Source organism: Cornus florida, unplaced genomic scaffold, assembly GCF_030987335.1.
Source record: "Cornus florida cultivar Cherokee Brave unplaced genomic scaffold, ASM3098733v1 CherokeeBrave_3.0.0_Hap2_Chr06, whole genome shotgun sequence".
Taxonomy (NCBI): domain Eukaryota; kingdom Viridiplantae; phylum Streptophyta; class Magnoliopsida; order Cornales; family Cornaceae; genus Cornus; species Cornus florida.
Window position 1 is genome coordinate 65,641,008 of NW_026775576.1, and position 21,321 is coordinate 65,662,328.

A 21,321-nucleotide genomic window follows, 5' to 3' on the forward strand; every position below is an offset into this window, starting at 1 on the left:
TATAATTTAGGGTGTTAAATTATAATGTTACGTTATATTAAATTTTCAACTACATGCATTTCTAGACATTGCGAAGATTTATATTGACCAGTAACAACGGATAGAGATAGATAGAAACTTGTTTGTATTTTCCTCTCTTTTCCTTTCTCATATTGGGAAGACATACCAATTCATCCAATCAGATACCAATTCATCATACTCCTAGAATATCCAAAAATAAATAAATAAATCCCCCAAATTTCAGCCCTCACTCACAATATTGACCCTAACAAATTTCAAACACAACCCTTTGAAGAGAAATCATACAATCTGGACCATTGGTATGGTAAAATATCCAGTAATTTCTACTCTATTTCCTCTTGCGTACCCATAACGCTAAAGAAGAAATATTGCAAGAAAACAATCTCTTCAGAACTAAAATGGCCCTCTAATTGAGTTGTATAGCTTGTTAAAAAGGGTAAAATGCCAAATTAGGTATCAGAGACGCCATTCACATAAAAAAAACACCAGCATCAACCATCTTCTGGCATATTAATACTGTTGCCATTTGCAGCATTTGGGAAGTAGTTTTCGTCGATACCATATTTTGGTGCACTGGGCTACCACAAAACACAAGGTTATGAAAGTATTGCTATGAGCTAGAAGGTTGTCGATGATAAAAGTATATATATAAATATATAAAATAAACACATTTCATCATAGGATGAAGCAGAGTTGAAGAAAATCCACAAGCCATACTTTTAACAGCAAACTATTTCTCTTTATTCTTTTATTTTTATTTTTTATTTTTCGATAGATAAACAGAAACCACTTCTTTAGCAGCATCTACATCTTTGACCGGATGCGGCTCAAGCTTGCTTCAATTGTTCCATGCGGTTCACTGGTTGGTAGATATACATCGTCTTCAAACTGCAAAAATCACGAACAGCATTGTACATCAGGTAATCCTTTCACTCACACACACCAAGATAAATATCAACAAATTATGCAAAGTGGAATCTAAGTAATTTGAAAAAAGAAAAAGAAAAGGAGGAAAATTTAGCCAGTTTGCACTGGTGACAATATGATCAACAAATCAGACCGCTCTAGGACAGACAAACACAACTGGTCCACCATTACACATCTCTATAAAAAGCTAAAGTCAAACAGTAATTTACATTGCGCTATGCTTGCCGTTCCTGAATTATTTCAGCTCGTGAATATGTATGAGCCCACACAAATATACGCAGACAAGAACATGCTCCTTAAGAACATGGATGGTTTTATACACACAAATTTTTTAACATCGCAAAATCTGACAGCTGGATTCATGACAACAAATAAACAAAATTTGTGCACCATTATTATCCATCATTGTAGATGTTTATGAAACAAGAAGGATCATCCATTCTATGTTCTTTCCACCTTTTGATAAAAAGGATCAAAAACTTAAAAAAAAATTGGTAGCGTTTAAGAAAAAGAAAGGAAAAAAAAATTGGTAGCGTTTAAGAAAAAGAAAGGAGAATCACTTGGACAAAAGCTGTGAAATAACCGTCAGTCTCAGGAAAGCCAGCCCAACCCAAACCCTCCCACAAACATGTGAAACCCATCTAAAAGATACGAATAATTCGGTCTGATAGCCTCAACCCTAGAGCCGCTTAGCACAAAACAAATGTTCTTCTCTCCTTCATGGAAGTTCATCTTGTTAACTGTGAAATTTTTATCCCCTAGCCAATCCTCCCCATCCCCCTAACCAAAAAGTACAAAAATCTGGAGCTAATCCAATGCAGCATGTTCATTATGTCCTTCCCTTCAAATTTTCATCTTTTCATGGTTAATTTGTAATGAGATTGGTGGTACATTATTTCTCAGAATTTTTTTTTTTTTTTTGGAACCTCAAGTCAACAAATGAAATGAATAACCTACCTTAACAATAGCTGGCTTATCTTTGGTTGATAAATTAACTGGCAGGAAATGGATATTTGGCATTTCCAAATGGACCGACGATATATCAGGGAACCTGAAAACGTTACAATCAAGGGTCAGACCTCCTGCAAAATCCATACATTCATCCATATATATTATCAAAACAAGTTGATCTGACTAAGCGTCTCTTTGGTGTCTGATTTTTTGTGTGCGCACGCGCGCGCGTGTAGAGAGAGAGAGAGAGACCTGTCAAGAACAGCCTTTGCCATGTGATAAAGAGTGCTCTGAACAGATGGGCTGTAAACTCCAACTTGTGGTGGACCAAAAAAAGTCTCAACCAAAACTTTTTTCACATCCTGGTATCTCTCAGTGAAGTAAAGTGGCTTCAAAGGAATGCTTGATAGAGATTCAAAAGTGTATCTGCATCAGTAATATTACATCACACAACATGCCCTTGAATTTTTCATACTTTGAGAAACGTAACTACCAATGCAAAAAACTAAAACGAGAAAAAAAGAAACCAACAGAATGTACAGCACTTCTGTATGATTTATATTCATTTTCAGATATCAGCATAAGTTCTCATCATTCAGAACTACATAAATTAAACATACCTCCATGATGCAGTGACTTCTGTTGCCAGCAATCTCTCTCGTGTTTCAGGCAATATTGTGTATTTGTCCCTTATGAATCCTTCAAATCCTGACTGTTCGATATAAACGTCATAATAAGCAACTAATGAGCAAACCCAATTACATCACATGTATCTGCTAACTCTGCAACCACCACTTTAATATTATAGTCGTCATAGTAGCTTTGCATTGTCCATGGCATATTAACTTCTATAGGAACAACTGAACCGTACCAATACAAAGAGACTCCTAGAATATGTGCGCATAAAAAAGCTAACTTAAGCAAGTAAATTTTATTTTTTATCTTTTATTTTTTTGGTGCAAAATTATTTACAGAGTGAAAAACTCAACCGACTAATCAAAAGAATAGAAGGAAACCAATTGTCATTAAAGAGATATATCATGTGATTCATGTGGACCAAACATGAAGATACTTATTGGTCATCTACTAGTAGCATTGTTTAGTCCGCCTAAACTATCGGCTTCTTTAGCATTGCTTTTTTCCTTTTTTTCCTTATATCTGGTGTTGGACCTTGGAAGTTCAATGAGAACTAACTATAGTATTATTTTAAAATTCTACAAAATTTACAGTGTGATCCACCTTATGGCAACACAGTGTTTTAATACTATTCCCCCAACCCGCACAAAATGAACCATCCACATCTCCAAGTGTTCAGTTCATGCCTTGGCTTGATGCTGGTTCCCCTTTTACGAAAACAAATCTTCTTAGTTTCAGTTCTAGACGGAGGGGCCTTTTACCAAAACTACCCCAAAAACAAATTCCCCATAAAATTTCTATTTGGGTGGTGCACCCCCTTCCCCATCACATAACCATCTTTTGGAGTAATTAAGAGCTAAAGACTTCATACAGAAAGAAAAGTGATTGTTTCTGTCCAATGTGTAATAACTAGAATATCATGTGGAAGAGTTCCTTGCTTTTTTATTTTTGATAAGTAGTGTAAGAGTTCCTTGCTAAGTTCCCACATAGGCTTGGAGAAAAAGACATTTACTACTAAAACACCCCTTCCCCTAATTTACATGGACTTACCCCTTCTGACTTATTATGTACAGGATTTCTAACAGTGTGCCTGGATGAGTTGGTTGGTCTGGCATTGCAAAATATTTAGTTTATATTGCGCACATAGAGACTTTTCATTTTTTCTTCCCCTTTTTTTTTTATTTTTTATTTTTATTTTTTATTTTTTATCAAGTATAGAGACCTTTCATTTGTCATTTGTTTTAGTTCAATTCTTTTTAATCATTTCAGTTCTGGATTGTATTATTTAGACCAACGGTATCCAATTGGCCATTTTCCCCAACCTACATCATGTGCACCCTTAAGTTCTGCATGCCTTAAAAAAACAGTAACAGTGTGCCTGTGCATTTGCCAGATAAGAGCATCCAAAACCTTAAAGCAACAGAAATTTCTTATTTAAGGCATTGCTCATAGTGCACTTGGGTTGGGTTAGTTTACAACAAATCCCATTCCCTAACCAATCTCCTCATTTTTACAACCCACGTCCGGGCCAAAGCATGAAAGAACCAAATAACTGAGTTTTGTTCAAACCAATTATTATCCTCCAAGCAGGACACAAAATCTGACCTTTTTTTTTACTTTCTGGTTCTAATATCAAACCTATTGTACAATAAATCATGCCTTAATTGTCATATAGAACACTAAATAACAATTATAAAAAGAATTTTTAGATACTAAATTACTAGGTTGGCAAGTCCACCGAAGCCCAATAGCCCACTAGTGCAGGTCCATTCTGCTAAAAAGCTGAGGTAATGCTTATACAAAAAAGGAAGGCCCGAAAGTTCATTCTCTTATCTGCATGAAAAGGAATCACAGTAGTTTGCTATACATATATAACTCACATCCCCTCCCTTTAGATAAAATGCTAGACTTCACTACAGCAGTACAAGTTGTGCAATGGCATTGACAACAAAGTTCTGCTCTATAAAAGGCTGTCTCTCTCACATATACTGTAGGTTACAAATATTCAGGAAGGAGCAAGGTTATTAGATATTTTTAATGGGCAACTGGTTCTTATGTTGGTTCATGTAAAAACCAATTCCCAACCTAGACCTGAACTCGGTTTTAAGAAAATTAGAACATGCAAAATGCTACTTAAAATCAAACCAAACCAACCTACTAATGTTGGGTTGGCTTGGTTTTCAAGTTTGCCAATCCAGATGTGCAATCCTAACACAAAATATTATAAATCAATCACATTCACAAAGTATAGTGCTTCAATTATATCTGACTGTCAAGCTCCCCAAGCGGAAGAAAAGATTCATAGTTCTCATGAAAAAATACAGATTAAATGGCAATTAACGAGTTTGAGGTGGTTTCAAGCAATTTTCCAAACAACTTAAAAATGGAGGTAATGAAAAATACATGTGATATCAACTTAAATTTTAAATACCTAATAGAGAATTTCAAAGCAATTTAGCTCACCTTGGTTGTCTTCAGCACTGCCAGTCCTTCAATACCAGAAGTCACCTGCAAGTTGCCAGATTTCTCTACGATAACTTCTGTTATATGCTTCTCAGATCCAAGTTTAAAACCTTGTAGAGAAGACAATGACAAAGCTTAATACAGTTTCGTGGCAATACCTTATTTTGCAAAATGTAAGAAAGAAAGTTCTAGATAAATATGAGCTGGAACAACCTATAGGATTATAACTATGTCAATAACCCATAATAACCATTTTGAAGCCTTGGGGTGTATTTCACATTTTCCTTATCCTAACATGTGAATCAAACACATCTTTTAGCACCTTGGACTCGCATACGGTACAAGAGTTGGTAAATTGCTGACCAAGATCCGATCTTGGGACGTATTAGTGTTTCATAGTATGAGAATAATACAGGAATACCATTGACATGGTGATTAGATAATTAGTACCCACAATGCTAGTCCATTTTAGGTGCTTATGTGAAGGGCAACAAGTAGCAACAATGAAAAAGCATTATGCCTTGGATCATTTAGCATAGAAAAGTTGTCTCTCTTCAGAAAAAGTAATATAAAAAATAAATAAACAATGAAGAAAGGTAGTTAAGAAAGAATATTTAAATACGAACACTACTTTCTGAGACAAAGGTAAAAAGCATAATCCACATGGAAATCAATAATTAACTTAATACAGATCTTTCAGAATGAAAAGAAAAACATTCTTGTCTTTGAATGTTTAAAATGACTAACCATGATCATGTGGTTGACCATCTATGCATATACGCTCCCATGGTTTTTCCACTATCTTAATGATGGCAGTGGTAACCTACATAAAAAGAATGTAAAATATTCCACAAATTATATAAATACCAAGGGGTAAAGTATAGAGGGAGCTATATACTACAATGACCTAAGGTACCCATCATGTTTCTTAGAGTATGCCAAATTTTTTTTGTCAAATATCTGAATTACATGGATTCTTTCCTTTGTTTTCTTGCCCTGGCTGGTGATTGGGAGAGGGAGGGGATAGTTGTTACAGCATCAATGTTTCAAATTAATGCACCGCATTTATTTGTCTACATTTTTTCAAAAACTTTTTAATGAAATTGAGCAGTAAATTTCATCTCAAGTTGTCTATAAACCTCAACCCTAAGGGCAATATTGCCCATAAAAATGAGGACAAGTGTCAATGGGGCATTTTGTCCTTCATTGATCCTATAACTGTATTTCTAAAGAAACAAGAGGGATATTCAAAGCTTTTACATGCTTTACACAATTCTATAAGTATTTAACACATAACATCGATAATATTTTCTTAGTTATATGGTAAAAATAAATTGATTATACTTAGAAGTCTTAGCTGATTCTATGCAAAATAAAAAATAAAAAACTATAAAACATGATCAAACATAAACAAAACTACCATCTAACTACCAGCTCTTTTTAATATGACAAAATCAACCTAATTAATAGCAGATACCGGTTGATAAAAGGATGTGAAGTGCTTGCCAAGTCCAATTGCAAAGTCCTCCACTGCAATTTGTTTTGTATGTTCCTTTGCTTTCACGTATACCTATATTAAAACCCAGAAGTCAAGTTGATTTAAATGAAAAAGACCTCAGCAAGGACGAAATGAAGGTGAGGTGAAAACATGTGTAACGTGGTGTTTCCAGAAATTTCTACTAGAAAAAGTTCACATTTTCAAGTTTACAATTTATGGGGTTAATGTAAAACATAAAACAATCCAAATGTGTGGTGTTTTCGTATTTCTCACTACTTTTTCCATTATTAGAACTTCAGCAGATCTCCACGGAAGACTTTTATCTTCTTTGTTTTAGTTATCTATGTTTAATTTTATCGAGATTTTTGTCCTTGTACTAGAAATGGGCTCCATTTCCTTTTTTGTCAAAGGGGTATACCTCATTTTATCTCCTGTAATCTATTTTCTAATGATAGCCCAACAACGAGAATTTTTTTTTTTTTTGAAAGATCAAAGTTCATCAAATATTGCCAATCACGCCCTTTGTCTTTTTTAACTCCAGCTTTATCTTTTAGCCAAGCAAGTTACAAAAGGAAAATTTTCTATCAGACATTTCTCTTTCATGCATTTTCTCATCAACAGATCTTATAAGTTAGAATAAAATTTCTCAATTTCCTATTGCTAAATAAACATGTGCTGTAGAATATAAACAACAAAACAAATTGAATCCTTTATCGCTTTTTAGCAGTTCGAAAAGAAATCTTAAAGAGAAATTACTACAAACATCAAGATCTAAACAGAGGAAAAGCAGAGTGACGAGCCAAGCAAACATTGAACTTTCATGAGAAAGATGAGTGTATGTGTGATGAGAGAGAATTTACAGTGTTCTTCATGGTATCGGTGGCGACGATACTGGAATTGTCGCCGCGATCATAGGCGGGAAGGCAATCGGAGAGGAGGCTGACGTTGACGCTCCATTCGACGAAGAAATGGCGGCCATCTTCGTTCTTCCAAACCCTAGCGACTCTCACCCTGGCCTTGCCGTGCTTCTGCTCGAATTTCAAGCCATTAATTCCGTTGGCCATGTCTGTTATTCACTGTAACTATACTCTGTATCTGTACGAGAGTCGTACTTTCAGATTTTGATCCGCGTATATAGAGAATGAGAGATGAGAGGTGGAGTGAATTATGGCAGGCTTGACAGCACTGGCTTTTATGATACGTGTGTGGAGAGAGAGAGGGGACTAGCTCCACTCCCTATTAAAGCGCGTGGATGATACGAAGCTCCGGACCAATGCTTTTTTAAAATTTTAATACCCCATCCCTCTCAAATTAAAGATTCCTTTTCGAAATCTAAAAGGATCTGCCTAACTACTAATTCTGAAACCAATTATTAGAAATTCAGAAAATAGTGGTATGCTTGCTCTGTAATTTTTAGAATAATTTTTTATTTTTAAAAGTATTAAATTTTTTAACAACTCAGTTATAAAAAAGTTTATTTTTAGATAATTGTCTTTTATCATTTTCTAAAAACTGTTATATATTTTCTAAATTATTGAGAACTGTTTTTTCAGAATTACAAATTTTAAAAAATAGTTTTTAAAAAATTATAAAAGATTGTTTTCTAAAAACATGTTTTTTATAACTGAGTTTTACTAAAACAATTTTAAAAAAACTGAACCAAACAGAATTTTTTGTACTCTCAGAAAACTGTTCTCATAATTATAAACCAAAGAGACACTAACTTTAAGATGATAGTTTTAATAGTATTTTTTATATTGATAGTGAATGAATTATAAAATATGTCCATAGTGGGTCTATAAAATGTGATTGTTTAATTTTTACAAGTTTAGTAAGAAGGTTAAATATGAAAAAAAAAAAAAAAAAAAAAAAAGTTAAATTGGTAATACTATAAAAAAAATAGTATTTTGACTTTTCAAATGAGAAATTTTTATACAAAAAATAAAAATAAAAATATTTTATTTGAGACGAAACTATGTTTTTAACTATATGGAAATGTTTTTAATTATATGGAATTATATGTATTCAGCGGTGGATTATAAAATGCTTTAAGAAATTGACACCACTTTGGTATATAAAAAATAATAATAATAAATAAATAAATAAAAATTAGTAATAAAAAAATAAGAAAAAAACCAATAATGCTAACTGTACATCAGCAAGGCATCTTATCTGGTTAGAATATCAATTTCATAATGAGAGTAGGCTAGTGCTTCACGTGTTTAAAGACCTTTGACCAGTTAAGAAATACTTTATAAATCAAACCGTAACAAAAATTATAATATAATATTTTTAACCATGTGAGACCTTTATAACCGATGAAAGCAACATGCGTTGATAGACTTTTCTTGTCATGCAAAGCTCTCAATCAAAAGTCAAATATAAAGGCAAAAGGAAGAGATAAAACTCGAATACAAAATATTATAAATTCCTAACTTTTCCTTTCAAATCTAAACCGTCCATTTGCGGACCAAAATAACAGAACGCAAAGTTTTAGGAAAAATGAACAATTGCAACAAGTAGGTAACTACGTATGTGATAATGACTTTTGATCAGTGCTCATAAAGGTTATGCTTTTCTTGTCTTCTATTGGGCTTGTGTTGTGTGACCCATATGGGGAATGTCTGGCCGAAGGCCCACCCTTTGTAATTATTTCCTCCTTATTATAGTTACTTAAAAAAAAAAAAAAAAAAAAAAAAGGTGAGCCCCGATAAGTGCTTCTGAAAGTGTACATTTTTTTTTTGGGTTTAATGTCTGAAAGTGTACTTTGCTTATGCTCTTCTTTTTTTTTTTTTTTTTAACGCCAAACAATCAGCTAACATTCAAATAACCGGAATTACATAATATGAGAGAAAAGCATTTAACAATCATGAAGACCATATATTCCACTCTAAATCGCCACATTCGACTTTAAAGGCATGTTTGCTTAACAAATGACCCACCAAATTACCGCCTCGAGGAACCCACGCTAAGGATGAGCCGTGACATTCTTGGAGCAAAGAGAAAATATCCTTAAATAGAACATGAAGAGCATCCTCCGACGCAATCAAATGCATGACTGGTTGGCAATCACCTTCCACAATCACCTTGGAATAACCCCAACATTTGAGCAGCACGAGAGCCTCCCGAAGCATCAGACCCTCGGCCAACAAGGGGCTGCAAACATTAGGGAAGAAAAAGGTAGCAACCTTAATAGGATGGCCGTGATGGTCTCGAAGAATCACTCCTCCACCACACAAACGACGGGAAGAGCAAACGAGGCATCAAAATTTAGCTTATAACAATGAATAGCCGGCGCAGACCAGCACACAACAGAAGGAGAAACAGACAACAAAGGCTGAAAAGACAACCTGCTGGACTTACGGGCCTGATTTTGAAATTCCAGAAAAGCATGATAAGTCAGCAAACTGACTTCATAAGGATCACGATGCCGTCGATGAAAAACCAGATCATTGCAACTTTTCCAGAAGGACCAGCAGACAAAAGCCGCCAAGCCGATACATTCATCCGAGACTAGAGAATCAGCCCACATCTCACAAAGAGAAACCCTAGTCCTCGGCCAAAATGACGACTGCAACTTAGTAAAATCGACTCGCAAAGGACATAATTGCCAAACCAAGCAAGCAAATGGGCAAGAACAAAGAAGGTGAGCAATTGACTCAACAGCAAACCACATACCGAACACAACGGGAAATCAACAACTCCACGACGCCAAAGTAAATCATTCACTAGAACACGGTCATGAAGAGATTGCCAAATGAAAAATTGGATCTTACGATGGGCATGAAGCAACCCCACTTGACGCCACATTGAACCGCGGTTGGCATCAAAGCTACTCCCGACCGGAGAGAGAGAGAAGGAACACTGGGACGAAGAATGGAATCGGCAACATAGTAAGCACTTTTGACCGAAAATCAGCCATTACCGGAAGCGCCCTAAATTTTACAGTCCAAACCACCTGACAAACTTAGAGGGATTTGCAATATAAGATCACGATCACGATGGTTAAAAAACTGACCAATCAAATCAGAGTTCCATTTGTGAGCCGTGGGGAGGATCAAATCTGCAACCAAGGAGATGGCAGTCCCTTGAGGCCGAGAGATCATGGAGAAATTAACCGGATCTGGGAGCCAATTATCATGCCAACAATGAACTTTAGAACCATCTCCAATGCGCTAGCTGTGATACCCCTCGGATCCGAGACACGGGTTGATCAGGCCCAAGCTCAAACCCGAGGGAAATATCCAACAATTAATATGTAATACGAACACAGATGACAAAATGAATTTGATAAATAAAGTTTATGCTGGAAGAAAACTAAATATAAAAACCTTTAATATTAAATAGACTTAAATCCCAATAATCCAAAACCTCCATAAGTTAACAACTCGGGAATCTATCTCCAGTGGACCCCAAAAAACCCAACTGAATGACAGTAAACTGAAGATAAAATCCAAATCAAATATCTGGAAATAAGTCCTACATCGTCGGTAGAATGGAAGATCTTCTCTGCCCAGCACGAACAAGCTCAAGCCTGGAACTGACATACACCTGGAAAAATAGGAGTGGGTCAGGCCCACGAACAAGTTCTAACCTACTACAATCCAAGCAGAGACTCGATACGCATATACACTCTAACCAACTCAACAATAACTATATAACTCGTGTGTATATATATATATATCCCTATTAAGGGACATTCACTGGACTACAGTAGGGGTCTCAACCTGAATAGAAGGCAACATGCGAAAACGCACCCAAAGGTGGGCATGAGTACCTAGACCTAACAGGGTACACCTCAATCTACTATAGCCAGTTACGCATCCACTGCATATACGCACCCTAACCAACGAGTCTGAGACTCAAGCTCCTCTCTTGGTACCATAAACATATATTTAAAATCCGTTTATAACAATCCGTAATAAATCTAGTAAGTCGTTCAGCTTATTCAACTGCACAGACTTAACATGGATAACCAGTACTCCAGCTAGTCATTCAGCTTTTGCAACTTCTTTGACTTAGCCTAAATATAAGTAGGATTTATTTTTAATCCATTCCCTTATTCCGTATAGGTAGGATATAGCAATTTTGAGCCAAATCCAAACCTAGTATGTCACCGTCCCATACCGATGCATACAATCCAATCCATCCGGCAGTTAATAGAATAAATAAAAATATAACTATCAACCAATCCATACATTCCACAATTGACAATAAAACACTAAGTACAAATATCAATTGTTCCATATTAAGCATGATAAAATAATTGTCAATTAACAAGCTTAATCTATACTACCCTATAAGGTCCACTAATTGATATTACAGTTTATACATGTAAACCAATTAATTCTAATCAACCATAATAGAATATAAATGTTCACAGGTTTATTTTTAGTAATTCTGGAACATGACTAACTGCAAATCATCACTAAGAATTTTAATGCCAAAGCTTAAACATCTTGCAGTTCCTCCCATCCAAACTGTAAACCAACTTAGGCCCAAATAAGCATACTAAACCATTTAGATCCACAAGCTTATTTTATAACATTGAGATAGGTTTAATTGAGAATTTTATTGCTAAGAATTGCTATTCTAAGTGTTAAACAATTCTGCATCCTTTCATAACAAAAACCCAGTAAACTGATTAATTAAGCATTGTCCACTGTCGCATTAAAACAAAGTTGTTTTATTTTGCATAAATCTTCTCTTAAGGATTTTAATCAAGTTTAGACCACCTCTAAACACCTCAGTATAGCTTCCAACAGAAACTGAAAATCCCAAAATCCAAGTTCTGTAGCCCACACAGTCGCAGAAAGATTAAAAACGCACACCCGAGGGAAGAGCCTGCTCCACCAAAAGAAGAGCCTGCTCTTCCCATCTTGGAGCCAGCTCTACTTAAAAGTAGAGCCTGCTCCAAGACCCCTAGAGCCGGCTCTACTTAAAAGTAGAGCCTGCTCTTCGTCCGGAAGAGCCTGCTCTTTAAAACAGTAAGCCGTCTCTCTTTCTGTTCTTCATCGTTTTGAATTCCGGTGAGTTTCTGATGAACTGACCTTCATACCTAGGGTTCCTAAGTGTTTAAATTAGGTTCCAACTTATACCAGAATCCACTAAATTCATTGTTCAGTTACTAAAATTAATTAAAACATGAATTTTGCATCAAAAGTTTAATACGAGCAGTTTAAGCATTCCGGAGCATCGACTGCTATAGCAAATCAAACTTGAAACCTAAATTAATTCTAGTGCTTCCCAACATGTTATAGAACTAATTAAAATCATTACTCATCAGTTTACACGAATTAAACAGAGGTTACACAAGGAAGAAATTAAAACAAACAATACACACGTTTTAACTACAAACAGTTTTAAAACAACAGAGGTACAAGAAATCCAGTTTAATTTTAACCCTTAACAGTTCCCTGGAGTTGTGTTAGACATGCAAAGAACACGAGGCAACGGGAAGGAGTGAGGATTAGAACTTGCCTTTAGGTCTCAGTTTGAAACCTTGCACCGTTGCTTCCTAAATTCTCCGGCGAACTCCGACTACTGTAAGCCTTCCTCTGTTCTCTCTCTCTGCCTCCACCGACGTGTTTAAGTTCTAAAACCCTAGGTAAACCTTAATGTATATATTTATAGGATTAAGGTTACCCTAATTCTAGTCCTAATACTAGGCAGGCAACTAAGTCGGCTAAAGAAAAATAAAACAAAACCCTAAGTTCAATTAACGAAAAATAGAAAAAAATAAAATACAATTTAATAACTAATTAATTAATTCACAAACCACCACTAAATAAATAAAAACTAATTAATTAATTCCCAAACCACCACGAAATAAATAAAAACAAATAAAGTCACACGTAATCAACAAATTCACAACTAAATAAATAAAAACACAATTTAAATAATTAAATAAATTCCAGAACTATCCTTGTTAAATTAGGGGTATTACACCAGCGCATGTCTTTCTTAATAACATCTTTGGAGGACAAAATACTTTTCCAAATCCAAGAAGCAGATGGACGATTAGGCGCATTAACAAAATTACACAACTTAAAATACTTTTGCTTAAAAGATCGGTACAAAAGAGAATCATCGCCAATTTCCATCCGCCAGGCAAGTTTAGCAAGAGAGCAAGGTTAAAAGCCTCAAGATTTTTAAAGCCCAGACCGCCACCTTGCTTAGGCTTACACAAAGTATCCCAACTGATCCACTTTATCTTATGAGGTTTTGCCATTCCACTCCACCAAAAATTGGAAAATGTACTCGACAACTGGTCACAATTTTTTTTCGACAATTTGAAACAGTGCATAGAGTATGTGGGAAGAGCCGAAAGGACCGTTTTCACCATAATCTCCTTCCCTGCCTTGGATAACAAGGAGCCTTTAATGGATGCAATCTTTTTAGAGACATGATCGTGAATGAAGCTTAAGGCACCCACTTTAGACCGTCCCAAAAGAGATGGAAGCCCCAAATATTGATTATCCCAATCCACATTCTGAAGACCCAGAGCCTGGCGACAAAAATCTTTCTGAGAGGGATAAGTACAGCGAAACTGCTTTGGCTCAAAAAATATAAAATAAATAATACCTGGGGAACATCTTTTTGGCCGGACTTGAAGGCTTCTGTTAAAGGAATAAGGGTAAAGTACAATCACACTTCTTGAGATTTGATAAAAAAAAATACTCAAATGAAACTTACATATTTTTTTGGACGAAGACACCTCCTGAATGTTCAAAAATAGACAGAGACACCTTTTTACATGAAAAATTGACCAAATTACCCTTTGACTGTTTAGGAGACTTTTTTAACTTTACAATTTAATAAATTTGACCAATTTACCCTCATGAACAATTTATGCATAAAAAAAACAACAACTTTATATTGTTTACTTTTTTTTTTTTTGTTATTTATTTTATAAATGTTCCAACTTCTTAAAAATGTAGACATCTAAAATGATTTTTTGATCCAATACATATATTTCAAATAAATTATATTTTGTTATTACTTCTTTTCTTTTTCTTTTTTATTTTTAAATTAAGATGATTAATTCTTTCATCTTAAAAAAATTAAACCTATCTCTTTTCCTTAAAAATAAAAAAAAATATGGTACTAGTATAACTTTATACATCTTAAATTATATATCAAATATTATGCATTTCTGAACATAAAAGGGAAAAAAATAATAATAAAACAAAGGGAGAAAAAAAAAAAAAAAAAAAAAACAAAGGCATGCATAAAGTTATACTGGTACCTATTTTCTTTTATGTTGGGAAATGTATAATATTTGATATATAATTTAAGATGCATAAAGTTATAATGGTACGATATTTTTAAGGAAAAGAGATTGATTTAATTTTTTTAGATGAAAAAATTAAGCATCTTAATTTAAAAATAAAAAATAAAAAGAAAAGAAGTAATAACAAAATATAATTTATTTGAAATATATGTATTGAATCAAAAAATCATTTTAGACGTCTATATTTTTAATAAGTTGAGACATTTATAAAGTAAATAAAAAAAAAAATGAAAAAGAAAAAAAGTGAACAATATAAAGTTTTTTTTTTAATTTTTTTTATGCATAAATTATTCATGAGGGTAGATTGGTCCAATTTATTAAAATTGTAAAGTTAAAAAAGTCTCCTAAACGGTCAAAGGGTAATTTGGTCAATTTTTTATGTAAATGGATGTTTTTGTCCATTTTTGAACATTCAGGGGGTGTTTTTGTCTAAAAAATAGGTAAGTTTCATCTGAATATCCTTTTACCAAATCTCAAAGGGTGTGGCTGAAATATAACAAATATAAATGAAATACCTATACATAGGCATATAAAAATAAGCAAATTAAGGCTACTAATTATGTTTTGGCTAGTGAATGCAAACGCTAAAGTGCAAGGAAAAGATTTTCTCTATGTATAGATACATATATTTTAATTTAGTCTCATAAGACCGTCATTAATCTTGATATATATGTATTAAGAAGTAGAGTGATTTACCTTTCACTGACCTTTTGATTAAACAAACAACAATGTTTATTCATAACCAAATCAGGCCCAACAAGGATTTCCTCAGCATATCGTAACTCACATTAGATCTTCATCTATGTCCGAATTGTTATGACAGTGATTCTGGTAAGTGTGAGTCCAAGACGGTAGGAAAATTTAATGTCAAAGATTCATAAATTTATAATGTGAAAACACAAACAACCTATCTTATACATACACATGTATTGCAAAGCTATATTTAGACATATGCATGATAGTGTATAACATATTAATAAAGGGAACCAGTATTTGCAAATGTAAATATAATGTTGTTACACATAGCTATTAGGGGTATGTTTGGAGAGGCCAATGTTGCACATGGCTAACACCATACCAGAGATTAGCTTCCGCGGTATCAGACTAGGGTTCTGGCAGTCATCTTTGTTTTTCCATAACACTATGTCAACCTTTGATTCTCTCCCACACCCTCAACAATTATCCAACAATCTTACAATAATCAACCGTTGTTGATACCACAAATTCATCCCCAAAGTCGAACCCTAGTGTCTTGTAATGGGGTTAATTAGATCAGGGTACATTTGTCATTTAATTTTGGTAGCAGTTTTTAAATTGATATACTAAAAAGGGCTAATTTCATAAAACACCCACTGCTTTCAAATATTGATCATAAACCCCCCAATTTGTTTCAGAAAATCCCCTACACTTTAAAAATTGATCACATTATCTTAGTATTCGTATCCGACCCATTAATCGGGTTGTGAAATGACAAGTTTGACATTATAATTTAATGTTAAATTTAAAAGTTAAAATTATTTTTTAAAAATTACAAAAATACCATTTTGTTTTCTTTATCACCCCACTCTCTCTAAAATTCTCACTTCTCTTTCTCTAAAACAGAGAGAATCTTTTCAAATACACAAGACCATAGTTGATCGCATGATATCAAAAATACAATTTTGAGCACTATTGATTTTTGAATTGATGATTGATCAAACCAATAGGTGAGGTTGATGGAGAGAAGTTGAAGAAATTGATGAGAACAAGTATGAGGTACGCCATTGAAGACCCACATAAAAGCTTTATCACTATGTTCATCTTAGAATTACTCGTTGTCAGCGATGTAACTAAGTAAATGGTTTGTTGGGTGAGCCGATTAGGACCGACCCATGACGCGACCATGCGGGTCCGAGTTGGGGCAAGACTCGGTACTGCCTTCAAGGGGTTATCAGGGACGAATGATTTGTTGCAATTGGGGGAGTCTGCCCAAAGATAGACGAGTCCAAGAGAGGAAGCGAAGGGTGAAGACGAAGGGAAGGGAAGAAAATAAAGGGGGAATCTGATCCATTAATTCTGGTCGGAGTCGAAGACGTGGAGGGTGGGATTTGGGGACGCGTGGTGGTGACGGTGGTGGTGATAAGGATGGCGTAGAGCGAGGAGGTGGAGGTTTGGTCAGGCGGAGATGAGGGGGTATGAAGGAGGGTAAGGTAAAGATGTGATCATGTGCTTGAAGAATTTAAAAACTGATCAACAGATGAAGTCGGTGACCTGGCCATCCGTGAAGAAGTCAGTGACTTTTATGATCAATGCCAAATCGGTGATGGGTCATATAGGCCCACGCTTCTTCTCCACTGCAATTGTTCGTACAGCAACGAACGACTCAATCGTCAGCCTTATCACTATTAGTAATGGTAGAATTTCTGCAAGTGTCCGTATATGATGATACCTGCAATATAGTGTGTGTATATATTGTTTTGAATTTGTGAACACTAGTTTATATATTGTTTTGAATTTGTGAACATTAGTTTGTATATATATATCTTATATCAATAAGCGATCTTTTGGATGGTGGTTGTGGTTTTGGTTTAGAAAGAGATAGGTGTAAAAGTTTCAGAGTGGGGGTGAAGAGTAGGAAGAAGATGGGGTGAGATGGGGGTATTTCTGTAATTGTAAAAATAATAATTATATTTTTTTAATTTAATATAAAATAGTAAGGTTAAACTTGACATTTCACAGCTCGGTTAACGAGTCGGATATAGATATTGGAGCAATGTGATTATTTTTTAAAGTGTTAGGGGTTTTTTGAAATAGGTTGAGGGTTTATGATTAAAATTTAAAAGTAGTGGAGGTTTTTTTTGAAATTAGCTCTATTAAAAATGGGAGAATTTGGGTAATTATATATAAGATTTGAATATTTTCAGACTGTAAAACTATTAAGTACTGAAAATTTTAAGAAATAAATTTTAAGTGTTAAAGTTTTTAAGTGGTAATTAAAAAATAAATATTTTTTGAAATATTTTTGAATTTTTAACTTTCAACATTTGACGACGGCCGTTCCAATACGCCAAACTGAATGTAGTGAATGTGTGGTTCAAGAAAAGCCTTTTATGTCAAATTTAAATTTATAAAAACCACTACCAACACTACTACTAACGTAGCAAGAGTGAGTAGGGATCGTCCCAAGGGATTATACGTGTTGGAATTTCAACTTCGACTCTAGCGTACCAAAGATTGCAAAAGAGAATTGGTTTGGTTGATTACATCTAGAAAAGAATTAATTAAAATGCAATAAGATAAAGAGTAAGTAAGAAGGAAAGGTCTTGGGGTGTAGAGATCACCACCAAACAATACTATTCCAAACCATAATCAAGTGACTAATGAGGGAAATGAATGTGTTGCAACAATGTTGTGTGTGTAAAAGACATTCAATTGGTAAGGGTGACTCAACAAGTGCAAATTGTCTCAATCAACATGTGTGAGGCCACAATACATCTATTGGTAGAGGAATATATTGTCTAGACATCATGTGAAGAGAACAAAATATAAAATCAAGTCATTAAATCTTTCATTAAGCTCATAGTCCAAGCAATCCATAAGGATGACTTAGTTAAACATGCATTATCTAAACATCATGTGAGAGGTACAAAATATTTATTGGGAGAGGAATAAATTGTCTAAACACATGTGAAAGATACAACATATCATAACTAGTCATTAATCCTTCATTAAGCTCACAATCTACATACAACACAATATTAGAGGAATATGCCATTTGGACTCACAAGCATGGAACATCAAACATCAAGAGTAGATTGTCCTCCCATCTAACATTACACTACCACTACACTAAATCTACACTACTAGCATGAAAATAAACTAAGGGAGAGGCACAAACCATCAAGAATAGGCATAAACCATCAAATGAACCAAAATAGCATTCATTAAACATATCATCTTGATAATCTCTAGATTTATAGCATCAATACACATAGACATGCATCAAAAACACTAAATCTAGAGATAAGCACATGAATATCCTACTCTAGCATACATAGACATATGGGTAGAATAGAATAGTCAATTGGAAGCATTAAACCATACAAACCATGAAATAATCAAGATTTATATATACATGAATATCAAGATGTATCATACAACACTAATCCCTCAATAATACACAAGATTAGAGTATAAAAAGCATGCTTGGAGCTAACTCTAGCCCCAAGAGGATGTCTAGACACTCATGGTAGTGATGATCCAACCCTCAAGGGCTAACTCCATGGCTGCTCCTTGTTGGTGAAGATTTCCTCCAATGGTGCTCTAGCTTCCCTCCTTCCTCCTCTCCAAGAATAGCCTCCAAGATGATTTTCAATGTGTGACAAGAGACTCTAGACAGCTTTCTAAAAAGTGTATCATATTCCTTCTATAGGTAGGTCAAATACACCCTATGATGAACTGTGGTCGTGCAGGGCATATTCTCCAATGATTGGATGAAGGACGGAATAAATGAGCTGGACTTTAACTTTTTCTCGCTGGAGGAAGTTCGATCGATCGAACCTTAACTTGGATCGATCGAAGATGGGTTCGATCGATCGAACTGCATCTTGGATCGATCGAAGTGGTCTGACTCCTCCGGATAAGGACAAGGCTGAGATATTTCGAAGATATTTATGGGGAAAAGGACAAAAGTGGTTGGTAGGCGTACAGCTGTGGATAAGATCAATCATTTGAATAGGACAAAATAGGGTTCGATCGATCGAAGGTGATGTTGGATCGATCGAACTTGGAATTTCAGCAAAGGCCAAGGTTGGATCTATCGAGAAGTACTGTGATCGATCATAGATGTTCGATCGATCGAACTTTTTAGCTGCACAACTTTGATTCCTTTTTGCTCTTTTCTTTCTCCACTTTGCTCCCTCCTTTGGTTTATCTCAGGATTGCTTCAATTAAGCTCTTATTTGGCTGAGTTAGCTCAATTTTGGGATTAGTGCCTAAAAATATAAATAACACGTAATAAGTCTAAAACGGCAAAGTAAGATAGATAAAGGTAGTAGAATGCTTAAACTTAACGGGTTTAAATGCGCACTTTTCAGTGCTCATCACACCCCCAAACTTAAATATTGCTAGTCCCTAGCAATGAACTAAGAAGTAAAGGAATGAAATGAACAACTAAACAAGTATAAACTGGAAAGCAAGTAAAATGATAACACCATTTTCGTAGGGAACACGATTGCATTTAGCATATGCAACAAGACTTTTAAACCCCTAGGTTACCCCTAGTGGACGAGTAAAGTCTCGTGAGGGTTTCCAGAAATGATACCCACAAACATTAAGCTCATTCTTTCAAAAGAGGCACCAATATTGCAAACAAGCATTGGGAGAAAACTACCTCAAGTATGCAATTTTTCAACCGTTTCCAAGCAATCTCCCAAAATCTCAACATCAAACAAGCAAGCATGGTCCTCCACACATCAAGAAAATGATCATGAAAATCGAAACAAGTCTAGAATCCATGTGAGAGGTCCGGCATCAAGTGTGTTGCTATCTTAGCCAACTAGAGAAGTAATCACATCCTTACCCTCAAACTAGCACACAAATCTAGTACCGATCATCAAGATAAGAGAGTGGACCTTTAATAAAGCTTTATTGTTCTAGGTGCGCTTATTCTTTTCACTCTATTTTTTTTTTTTTTTTTTTTTTTTATTGAGGATGAAAGATGGAAGTATTGTGCAATGTGTTGATCTCTTAAGCTTTCTAGAAGATTCATGTAGCGAGCTTTAGGTCAATGACTGTAATACCCCGTATTTTATTAAAGAGTTTAGTTTATTTAAATTCAATTATGTGTGGATTCCTTTACCTATTATTGTGCATGCTACATTGTTATATTAAGTTCATTTAATGGTGCATGTAAATTAATTGTGTATGTTAAAATAGTAAATTTATTCATTTAATTGTGCATGTATTATTATAATTAATTTTATTTGTTGATTATGTTTAATTAAGCAATATTAGTTAATTAAAGTATTATATTTATGTTATAAAGTATTATGATGATATAATGTATTCTTATGTAATAATAATAATAATAATTATAATAGTTTATTAATAATAATAATAATATTAATTATAATAGTTTATTAATAATAATAATAATAATAGTTATAATAATAATAATAGTATTAAATCAATGTAATGATGAAAAATTAAATATTAGGATAGAATTTCATTTACTATGGTAGAATGGTGGATCAAATAACTTGACTATGATTTGCATTGCCTTAAAGCCATATAGGTGGGAATGTTGAAAGTTAATGAAAATTTAGATATTTGTATTATATATATTATATAAGTTGTATATATATATTAGTTAGCCATCTTACCCTTAAGGCAACTCACTTAAGTTAGAAAGCTTAAAAATTTCAGAGAGCTATTTTATAAGAGTGAAAGGAAAAGAGAGAGAGAAAGAAGCTTGGACCGGTGTAGGTGATTTTACCCGACTACGCACAACCGGCGGATTTATTTTAAATCCATAAGGCAAGTTATTATCTAT

At 34.3% G+C, this 21,321-nt stretch overlaps 1 protein-coding gene across 1 annotated transcript; it reads right to left on the reverse strand.

Moving 5' to 3' along the window:
• Positions 1 to 646: 646 nt before the first annotated feature.
• Positions 647 to 7,673, reverse strand: LOC132311786 (uricase-2). Its single transcript, XM_059809889.1, has 8 exons — positions 7,357 to 7,673; positions 6,476 to 6,568; positions 5,746 to 5,821; positions 4,999 to 5,108; positions 2,520 to 2,611; positions 2,152 to 2,325; positions 1,906 to 1,999; positions 647 to 909 (listed from the first exon to the last, which is right to left on the reverse strand). Exons 1-8 carry the CDS (start codon positions 7,558 to 7,560, stop codon positions 826 to 828), a joined length of 927 nt encoding a protein of 308 aa, XP_059665872.1. The 5' UTR covers positions 7,561 to 7,673; the 3' UTR covers positions 647 to 825.
• Positions 7,674 to 21,321: the final 13,648 nt, after the last annotated feature.

What these genes read in the sequence shown, in the direction of transcription:
- LOC132311786 (XM_059809889.1), bottom strand. Translation starts at nt 7,560, where the DNA reads ATGGCCAACGGAATTAATGGCTTGAAATTCGAGCAGAAGCACGGCAAG. An exon ending in CCGATACCATGAAGAACACT is followed by an intron (nt 6,569 to 7,356) that starts GTAAATTCTCTC and finishes GTTTTAATATAG; the next exon opens with GTATACGTGAAAGCAAAGGA. An exon ending in TCACATCCTTTTATCAACCG is followed by an intron (nt 5,822 to 6,475) that starts GTATCTGCTATT and finishes CTTTTTATGTAG; the next exon opens with GTTACCACTGCCATCATTAA.